The sequence below is a fragment of the Triticum dicoccoides genome, chromosome 2B (assembly GCF_002162155.2).
Source record: "Triticum dicoccoides isolate Atlit2015 ecotype Zavitan chromosome 2B, WEW_v2.0, whole genome shotgun sequence".
In the NCBI taxonomy this organism is placed as follows: Eukaryota; Viridiplantae; Streptophyta; class Magnoliopsida; order Poales; family Poaceae; genus Triticum; species Triticum dicoccoides.
In genome coordinates this window covers 640,426,497-640,437,486 of record NC_041383.1, presented here as the reverse complement: position 1 = coordinate 640,437,486, position 10,990 = coordinate 640,426,497, and the positions used below count along the sequence as shown (strand labels likewise).

Here is a 10,990-nt window from a genome sequence, read left to right as displayed (position 1 = left end):
ACGGCGTGGTGGAGACTCATACGTTTCTGATGTCAGCTTGGGACCTTTGCCATCCAGTTGGCACAGTTGTGTACACGTGTCCTCGGTAGGACGACTCTACCGATCGAGTCACACGTGCATCATCATGGACACCATGCATAGTACTTCATGCTTGCGCTAGGTAGACGTAAACAGGTAACAAGCAGGCCCACATTTCAGTTAGTCAAAGTCACACGACTTAAGTTAGACGATCTGCGCCCAATATAACTGAACAGATACATTTTCCTCGTAGGAATTCGATAGCGATCATGTATGGTTTTCTATAGTTGGTTTTTTTTTTACCATGTAACTTTCAATGTTTTCTCTATCGATCTTCGCTTGTCAATTAAGTTCACTGGTCATGCATGCCTAGTGAACATCGTAGTTTTGTTTAGTTTAGTTCTCGCCTGATAGACAATGATAGTTTTTCTTTTGCGGGGTGATAGACAATGATAGCTTGAAGCCGAGGGGTACTTGAGCTCAGTTATAAATAAAGCTTGTTACCAGAAAGGCTGCGGCAGTAATCTTTTACTATTGCAGGGAAAATGACAGTGAAGATCAGAGTTGCTACACGACGTTATGTTGCATTGTGTAAGATACTGGAAAATACTGGAAAATTCGAACGAAGTGTTGTAGAAACCCTCCAAAGCTACACGACGCACGTTATACCTTCAGGGTCATGAGGGGTGATGGATCTGCACCGCGCGGTTAAAGCGAAACCGTGTCTGCTGCATTGTGCAACTTGATGCGTGCACGGCAGTATATGTTGGCCGGCTCTGGAAGCACCAGCGACACTACTGGCATGCATGGTTGACACGCGCATTGCATCACGCCGTGGAGAATGGAGTCGCGCCTGATGTCAGGCTCGCCATGGGATGGGCGGATGCATGCGCCGCTTCACGTACGCTTGCGTAGCTGCATGCTAGCTACTCTAGATCGATCGTCCAGCAGGACTTTCTTCGTACTAACATGCACGAAAGCAGCCGCCCGCGAGCGGCGTTCGTTCGTAGGATCGGGTCGAAGTCGAACACGCGGGTCAATTCGATCGTCGCCTGGCTTACGGCTATCCTCGCAGTCGTAGGACCGTGCCAGATTGAGTGCCAGCCTTGGCAGGCGAGTTCGAACAGGGGTGCAATTTTGTTCGTTTGCTGCAGAAACCGCATGCTTAGCTAGGGCTGTGAACAGGGTGTACATACAACCGTCCAACGTTTTCTTCTACATGTTTTTTACGAGAGGAATGCAGTAGGTGTAGAGGAACCCCTTGTTTGCTTTTGAAAGAATAACAATCCAAATTCGCATTTCTGAGGACTTGAAGCCGGAGTGGTTGGACGATCGTGCATCCACTTCCCTAACCAAATTGCGCCGTCGTCCCCTTCAATCTTTGCTAGTTGCAACTAGTAAAGTTTGCTGAAATTTTGGTCATTACGAAGGTGATCAGAATATTTGTGTTTCGTTCAACATACTTAGACGCTCTTTGATCAAAGTTTCTTGTAGATTGCCAATTTTCAGTGTTAATCCACCAGTAAAAGAGGGAATATATCCTTGAGGGAAAAAAAGAAAAATATAATATTTGGCCACCTTGTTATGTCGAGGTTCTGTTTGAGCTCCTTTCCATCGTCTCATCTAGTTTGCAACGGTTTAAGTTAACAAAAACTATTTTCATGAAAAATTGCACATCAAAATTATAAGAATGTAAGAAATTCCTACATTAAAATACTAAAAACTCACACGAAAAGGCAGGTAACAGAAAACATAACACACACGAGATGCACTACAAGCGCTACGACTGCGCCGACGAGCTTGAGTATAGGAGTAACCGGACTCCAATAATCTACCCTGCGTCCATCGACAATGAGCTAGCTCGCGCTCTAGACGAACCACCGAACCTTCCCGCAAAGCCCTCAACCAACTATCATCGGAACTCGGCAAAGACCACTTGCCCTCTCACTCCAAGACGAGGAGCGTCGATCCTGCCTAGGAGCAATACAGCCCAAGAGCATTGTCGACACAATCACGCGTAAAACATAGGAGAACAACGAGATCATCCCATGCCGGAACCAAAGAGTCGAACTACAACCCAAGCCAGCCCTATGATGTCGTCGCACCGTGATGTGAGTCAGGATGGTACCGGAGCACCACGGCGACACCACCAAAGAGGTAACGCGCAAGGTATCCCGCTACTGAAACTTTGAAATGAACTTTCCTACTGTGAGCTTAAAGCTTACATTGGTTCAATGCAAACCTATTTTAATTTTTCTAATTCGATTTATTTATTTACTTTGAATTCTCAAAAGAGGGGGGTGGGGGGCGAACTTATATATATAGTTCTACATATTTTTTCGGGTGTAATTGTGTGATAAAAAAGGATTCGTATATGAATTTGTTCTCTGGATTCTAAATTTCGTTTGTTTCACGAGACCCTGGGAATTATGATGTCGAGTACGTTGACATAAATGCCGTCACTCAGATTTCGGTCTGAACTCTGTTGCTTGCTATCTCATGACAGTGGAATCCGGCCATATAAGATTGTTTCGATTTATCTGAGAAGTTGTGGTAACAGGTTGATGGATATAAAAGAAAATGCTGCATGCACACGTGCGCACGAGAACAATGGAACAGAACGGACCAGGTTGATGGAATCTGTATACTTTTCTGCACCAGTGACCTAGCCAGGTTTTCAACGACCTTATCACTGCGTTGGATAGACTTTCCGAGCGAATCTTAGCCCAAAACAGAGACTTCAACACAAGTGAGGTAGCTTCGTGGGACCTGCATCTGCATGCATATGCGTGCGTGCGTGCTTTGGTTGCTCAATGCCGCTGTACGTGTACACTCGTTAGGCTGGTTGTAATGGGGAGTATCATATACTAGTATCATGCATATGATACTAGTGTATGATACTACCTCCCTAATGTCCAGTATCATATATTAGTACCATATAGTACTCTATTTATTGTCATGCATGACACAAAGTAGCATAGCATTTAATATGATACGGTATCATGATATGATACTACACCATCTCTTTCTTTATTTAATGCTATGACACCTCATCAAAATTGCCTAATTGGCATGCATGATACTAACTATGATATTACTATTACGACCAGCCTTATTGGCACTACTTCCTCCGTTCATAAATATAAGGAGATTTTAATGTGAACTATATACGAGCAAAATGAGTGAATCTACACTTTAAAATATATCTATATACATACATATATAATCCTTATTGAAATTTCTAAAAAGTTCCAAACATGAGTTTTTTCCTTGAAAAAACTTATATTTGGGAGCGGAGGGAGTACTACTCTATCTACTAACTATTTTTTTTTCTGTTCAAGATCGTCAACCAGCCATAGAGCTGAGGTAATATGGGTATCTTTTTTCTCGAAGCTGTATTGAAATGGTATGAAAACACACGCACAAATCGAAAAAAAAGAAACGGTATGAAAACATGCCAATGGTTTGCGTACGAGTATAATTAGAACTGTACTACTGGTGCTGGGACCGTTGTGAGCCCAGGCCTTAGATCTCCCCTTGGGTAAAGGTCTGCTTGTTTCGGAGGAGTATGGGTGGAGGGGAGGGATGGCTCCTTAGAGCATCTCCAACAGCCGCCCGAAAAGGTGCGCGTGCGGTAAACCGAGTTTTTTGCGCGTGCGGGACGTTTCGGCGCGCTCCAGCGGTGGCGGAAAACTCGCGTGCGCGGGAACAGTTTGCGCGCACGGGGAAAAGGCGGCAGCTCACGCGCTATTTTTGACGCACCGCTTCCGATGCGCCTTTAAATTGCGGCGCTCGCCACGCGCCTATTCCACACACTTCCCTTCCTCTTCAGCTGTCACGCGCGCCTCCACCGCTTTCTCGTTGCTTCTGCTGTCAGGCGCGCCCCCACCGCTCCAGCGCCCCGCCACCGACGCGCCACCATGCCGCCGCGCCGCCGATGATCGTTGGACGGACATATGGCTCGATACCTCGGACGACAGCAGCAAGGATGGCGATGATGATGATGGTGCCGTCGACTGGGAGTAGGTTGTAGTTGCACTATCTAGTAGTTTTTATTATCTATCTAGCTATGGAACTATGCACTAAAATATCTATGTATCATTTTTTTAATCTATGAATTTTATTTTAGTTTTATTAAAAAAATGTACGCAATGTATAGCGCGCGCTGCCTTTTTGCGCCGCCGCTGGAGCTACGCGCGCGCGCTCAATTTTCACGCCGCTGCTGGAGCCAGCGCCGCCGGCCGCGCCAAACCAGGCGAACGGTGCGCGGTAAATGAGTTTTTAGCGCGCGGCGCGTCGCGCGGCTGTTGGAGATGCTCTTACACCCCTTCCAGAAGCAAAGTTGACAAAAACCAGGGGGAGATAACCTCATTTCCCTCATTTTATTTTTCTATTTTTAGTTTGTAAGACGCGGTGATTTCTTTTAATGGAAATCGGAGAGGAAACTCTCTTTTATCAAAAAAAATTAGAACTGTATTTATACAATTATAGTACTTCCTCCGTTTCTTTTTAGTTTGCATATAAGGTTTGGTCAAAGTCAAGCTTTGCATAGTTTGACTAACTTTATATTAAAAAATATCAACATTCACAATATAAAATCTACATATTCAGATGCACCAAGAAATGTATTTTCATATTATATAGTTTAAGTATTGTAGATGTTCATGTTTTTAAATATAAATTTGGTTAAACTTTGTGTAGTTTGACTTTGATCAAAACTTATACACGGAGTAAAAAGAAACGAAGGGAGTACTATCGAGTGCACATGCAGCTAGCTACGCAGCAGCAGAACGGGCCAAGGTCATTAGGTCAAGTCTGGCTCACACACGTTACGTTCGTTTACTATTATAGTTGCGCTGGAATCGGTCTTCGCAGCTTTTACCCAAACTGTCGTGAAGCCAAGGTTCACAAAACCACCAGTTCTACACGTATATGTCTGTTTTTGTGCAACCGCGTCGGCCTGTTCATCAAGCAACTGTGAAACGACGTATCAGGTAGAACGAGTCCATGTGTATCCTCTAATGGCATGGAGGACTAGCCCTAAATTAACACCACAGACGAGCCTGTAGCAGTACTGGACCGTGCATGTACCGTGTCCACTGCATTGATATGCATGGCAACGAGCTACCGTAATTTGGATCGCCGCCTTGTGCTATGCCGGTGCATACCCACGGGTACATGTCGCCAGCATGGGAAGTGACGAAACTCGTAACAGCTAGGACGATTAGTAACGTCAGCACCTCGGCAACTGTCTTCCCATTCTATCGTTTTGATCGCTAGTTGTGAACAATTTCCTTGCAATCTCTGAGTAGTGAGTACGTGGGTGGGTTAAGCTGGCCGATACTGTCATACTGACACTGCCTAGTAGTATAAGAAATTAAGAATGATACTAGTATTGTATATATCCGTTTTCTGTGTGAATAAAAAGAGAGAGAAACACGCGGCGCTTCATGGCGAAGTCCGGGTATGGGCAGCAGCCAATGGCTCTCCTGCGCGTCTTATTAATTTTCTCGTAAAGTGTGAGCGGAATGGTCGATGCTCTTGTCATGGACCGGACGTATGCGCGCCCCTGTTCTTCATGGACACGACTCAGGAAAATTCTCAGCGAAGCAAATTTGAACAGGATATCTCAGCTCCTCTGGGTGCACGATCCCTGGCTAGTACTGCCTGACAGTAGAGCGGCGCAACATGAAGGCATTCCACTCCACGGAAAGTGACGAGATCGAGTACGACCCCTAAGCCCTAAAAGTGGGTCCCGCGGGGGTAATCCTGTTGGTCAAATCACATCAAATGCCAGAGAGAACATAGGCCTTCCCGTCTCCTTCCTCTCAGCTGGCCTATAAGTACGTCCACCGCCACCGCGCTTTGTCCTCAGGAGAATCGAACAGCACCACAGCAGAACTCACAAACAAACTCACAGACCTCTGCCACCGCCATCGAGTAGTTCTCTACCGTGCGGCCGTGCCATCCCTCTGTGCCGGCATGGATTTCGCCGGAGAAGTCGACGACTTCGCTCTCGACCTCATCCGCGAGCACCTCCTCGGCGGCGACGGGGGTGCCCTGGCGACGGCTAACCATGATCAGGCGGGCCCCTTTTGCGACGACGTCACCTTCCCCGTGCTGCCACCTTCCGCGGCGGATCCACAAGCGTACCAGCAGCAGCCCATGTTCTTCCCGCAGCAGGGGCAGCCGGAGCAGATGCAAGGTTACATGGACCTGACCCACCAGTACCTGAACTCCTGCCCTTCTGCCGACGTCCCTGAGGCTGTGTTCAGGGCGCCGGAGCCGGTGATGATACAGTTCGGCGGCGAGCCGTCTCCTGTGATAGCGCCGTCGTCCACGCTGACCATCTCCGTGCCGGCCAAGGGCTCGTTCGGGTGGGCGGGGACTGCTGCCGCCGTTGCACCGCCGGCGCCAGCACCGGTGGAGGACTTCCGCAAGTACCGCGGCGTACGGCAGCGCCCCTGGGGCAAGTACGCGGCGGAGATCCGCGATCCCAAGCGCCGGGGCTCCCGGGTGTGGCTGGGCACCTACGACACGTCCGTGGAGGCCGCGCGCGCCTACGACCGCGCCGCGTTCCGGATGCGCGGCGCCAAGGCCATTCTTAACTTCCCGAACGAGGTCGGCACCCGCGGCGCCGAGCTGTGGGCGCCTCCGCCTCCCGCTCCCGCGTCCAAGACCGCCGGCGCGACGAACACACGTAAGAGATCACATGAGGAGGACCCCGACGTCGAGGTGACCGGAGTGGTCATAAACAAGGCCCCCAAGAACGAGGCGCCGTCGCCGTCGTCGGCCCAGGTGTCGTGGGACACGCCCTCGTCCGTTTCGCGGGAAACAGCCTCCTCGACGGTGACGTCGGCGGCCACGACGCCGGAGGGAGGATTTCCTCCGACGCCATCGAGCTCGGGCTTGGAGCAGTACTGGGAGGCGCTGCTGGGCGGCATGCCGCTGCTCTCGCCCCTGTCGCCGCACCCGGCGCTGGGGTTCCCGCAGCTCACCGTTAGTTAATTACGAGGCGGTTAATTGCTGTGAATCAGCTGGGGTTAACCAATAAACAGGCTTTGGTAGTTTAGTTGACAGCCGCATGCATCTCTCTGCATGCTGGGACGCGTACACTTCTTTGGGGCTTAATGATAGGTGTAATGTGTGCGTTTGCTAAGAGACACAAAGATCGGATCGACCGATGCTTGTAAAGAATAAGCAAATTATAATTAAGGATGTGATATTTGCTGTAGATGGATTGAAGTTACATTTGTTTAGTGAAGTTACTCCTAGCAAATTATAACCAAGGATGTGATATTTGCTGTAAATGGGCATTGCTTGGGAGTATATGAATTTTAATTTACAAGGTTATACTATAGAAGAAGAAAAAAACCAGCAAAACGGAAAGTGGCAGACGGAACTATGTTTTGGAAATAATATCGATAATATCGACGCCAAAAGCGCCGCCTTTTTGCGCCTTGCACACTCCCGTGGTGTTTCCACGTAAATACTATACGTACGTATGTTTCTGCTCTGATGTTTGCTAATTCATCAGACGTACAAAGATATGTAAGTGCCTGGATCACTGAATCGCCAACATAGGCGGGTGAATAATTGACAGCAAGGGACACAAACATCAGTAAGCAAAGGACAAAAGAACACGCAGAGAAGTCCTCCAGATAGGGCTTCAAGCTGAGTTTTCGTAGCTTACACTTGATGTGTGTGTTTCTAGATTGCGTGAACGTTTGACCCCATGCCCTAGACTGCATTTAATGAGCATCTTTTTTGTTATGCGTTCGACCTTATCCACGTTCAATTCACTGCTTTTCCTGGTCAAAACCAGCAGTACTATTGTAACTGATTCTGGTAGTAGTATATGATCTCCCTCACAACTCTCAAGCAATGCATATGCATGCAGGAACTTTCAACAGTATAGTACACAACATGCATGCACCCTTTGATTTGATCCTTATTTTTATAGTCATTTTATAGGGTACTTAGCTCCACTTAAGTTACGTAACTCAGATTCGAGCGATGAGAACAATGAGTGCTGATCTGCAGGACAGTCAACGAACGTACGTGGCGGTCTCTCGGAGCTCAGTGAGTATAGAATAATAAGTGCAGATGATTACCTTGATCTGATTCGAAAGCGATTAATCTAAGCTCAACCGAGTTGAGGACTGTGGACCGGTTAAAGCAAGCCGGCCGGCCGGCAATGTCAAGCACGGAAGCAGGCAACGTCACGAGTCAATAACCGAATGGGCCGGAAGACATAAGTTTTGTTGACTTGTACGTGGACGAAGAAGTCCTCTGTGAAGACCGATTTTGTTGATTTCTGGGGCTGGGGCCGGCCGGAATGTAACTGATCGGTGAGACGATGGATTAAGCTGATCGGGCAGGAATTAGTAAGACGGTAAGCGTACGTTTAGAAACACAAGGTCTCTTGATAAGATCGTAGGATTTTTATAAATGTTCTTTTACTCATATATGATTCTAATTATTCAGACTTAACCCACAATTTGATCCACATCCCCCACCCCTGTCTAACTGAAAGGTGAGGTATACATTTACACTTCAACACTCCGTCACACCTCTGGCTCCGAGGAGACATCTTTGAACCGTAGGAATCCTGTCCTCACAATGAGGTTCTTAAAAGAAAGTAACTGAAAGTAAACAAACTATATAAGATGTCTGTACGTTACAAAAACTGACTGAAAGCTAACAAACTTGGAGTAGTGATATGCCTCATCTTCCCAATGATGAAACTGTATGGAAATGTGTGCATTGTTCGTAGAAAGGACATCCTATTGAAAGGTACAAGTCGTTTCGTAGATTAGAGAAAAACATTATACTTGTATGTACGCATAACATGTCAGAGCACATTAGATTGTACTCCCTCCGTATCAAATAAGACGTTTTTTGACACTATTAGGAGTACCTCATTTCTCTTCTTTTTCTTTGTGTTTGTTTTTAAAAAAAGGTATGTTTTCAAGATAGCATGAGATTTTTTTTTGAATAAAAAACACTAGGAGATGGCCCTTTCAATCTCTGAATTCTGATGCACACAGTTATAGTTTCTGTGACTGACTTCCACGGCATCGTGAACTCGTTGTCCTTGCTGTGAAGCTGCAGGGAAGAATTGAAACAGAACGTTTTTTTTGCGGGGTAATGTAAACAGAACGTTAACGTGGTGCTTCAGCTTGCAGCTATGCACCGGCGACATCAACAGACTCCAGGAGTCTTGGTCCACAACCGACGCTGGACACCGTCAGGTTGAGTTTTACGTAAGTTAACAGTTGTCAAGTTGTGATTGGGAGCAGGGGAAGAAGGGGCCCACACCCCTAGAAATCAGGGGGGGGGGGGGCGAGAGAATGTGGCGAAGGGGCCCACAAGACTTCGTAGATCGCTTCGTAGGTGTAGTATTATTCCCCTGCTCCCAATCACAACTTGACAACCGTTAATTTACGTAAAACTCAACGTAAGTGTTTGTGGGTGTAGCATTGCCCGTCAGGCTATATCCTTGATATCTTGATGCGCTACTGGAAATCCACAACTAGCTAGCTAGTTACTCCTTCCGTTTCATAATATAAGAACTCCTTCCTTCCTTCCTGTTTCCTTCTGTTGGACGGACCATGTGTTGTCGCATTTGTTCCACGGGATCAAAAGATAAGAAACAGTAGTTCTAGACTGGTCAGTGAGTAGCAAAGCTGATGTACGTTGCCCCTGAATTTCTACACCGTCAAAGCTATCCTTGAGGCGGTGCTGGAAATCCACAGCTAGCTACTGTAACTAGATATACATAGAGCTGAATTTTCCCTTCCTTTCTGTTTCCTTCCGTTGGATCATATGGTGCCTTTCGTACCCGGGAAGGATCAACAAGAAAGATCTACTAGGAAACCGTAGTTCTAGACTGGGCAGTGGGCAAGTGAGCGGCAAAGCTCTAGATTCCAGAATGTCGGGCCGTCTGCGAGTCATTGGCCAACGTCTAATTTGGCGAGGTGATTGGACAGGCTACTGTAGAATTAATTGACGTGTCTATGTAGTGTTGGATCAGTGACCCCGGGCTCCAGGTTAATTAAGGAGCGAGTCAGACGTGCACGGCTGGTTTCTGTCAAAAGGTTTGGGTCAGTGGCCGTGTGGTACAGTTTACATCCATTTTTGGCATGCTGAATTTTCTAGCCAGGGTTGTTCAGGGCAGGGACGAAAAGTAGGAGTCGGTAATGACTTCCACGCGGCTAGCAAGTTTTCCGGTGTCATAGACGGACGGGAGAATATTGGCTGTAACTGCCGCGATGCTATTGCTAGGTTTCCACGGGTAGGGTTTTGGTCTTTCTTGTGCTCTGCAGAATAATTGCAATTGTTTGAATCGTCTGTTCTCAAGTTCGGACTCTGTTTTATTTCGCCTGCCTATTGGTTGTTACGTACGTACGTTGCACTCCATGCAGTGCATGCTTCGATCTGAATCCTCGCCGGATGGCTACGTGTTACATCAACTTCATATAAAGGTCTCATTCAGATCACGTACGAGCCGTTAGATCTCTTAGGGCATCTCCAGCCGTTGGCCCCTCAGTGGACGTCTAAAAGCGCCGTCTGGAAGTGAGCCGACGCAAAAAATGGCCCTGGGGTGAGTCGGTCCCGAGCCGCCGGTCCCCAGGCGCGTATTAAAAAAAATAAGAAGGGCCGTTCACCGAAGTTATAATAAAAAGTAGTTAAATTTCGGCTAAACATGGCAAATTTCGGCGAAATTCGCGCATTTTCATTACATTAACCTAATCTAAAAAAGAAAGGGGCTGAAGTCGTCGCCGCCATCGTCGTCGGCGGCCTTCTCCTCCTTGACGCGGGCGCCCCTGCTGGACCCGGCGTCGCCATGCCGGACTGGCGGCGGCGCGGCGTCGTCGTCGTCGTCGCTGCCGCATAGGACGACGACCCCGTCTTCATCGCGGCCGCGTCGGCGCTCCTCGAAGCGGCGCAGGGCGGCGCGCTGGCGCTC

General features: G+C 47.8%; 1 protein-coding gene across 1 annotated transcript; it reads left to right on the top strand.

Moving 5' to 3' along the window:
* Positions 1 to 6,000: 6,000 nt before the first annotated feature.
* Positions 6,001 to 7,253, top strand: LOC119368169 (ethylene-responsive transcription factor 6-like). Its single transcript, XM_037633493.1, has one exon. The coding sequence runs from the start codon at positions 6,001 to 6,003 to the stop codon at positions 7,024 to 7,026; it is 1,026 nt and encodes a 341-aa protein (XP_037489390.1). The 3' UTR covers positions 7,027 to 7,253.
* The last annotated feature ends 3,737 nt before the right edge of the window (positions 7,254 to 10,990 follow it).

Bases quoted from the DNA above. Each gene is read 5' to 3' on its own strand.
- LOC119368169 (XM_037633493.1), top strand. From the start codon at position 6,001: ATGGATTTCGCCGGAGAAGTCGACGACTTCGCTCTCGACCTCATCCGC.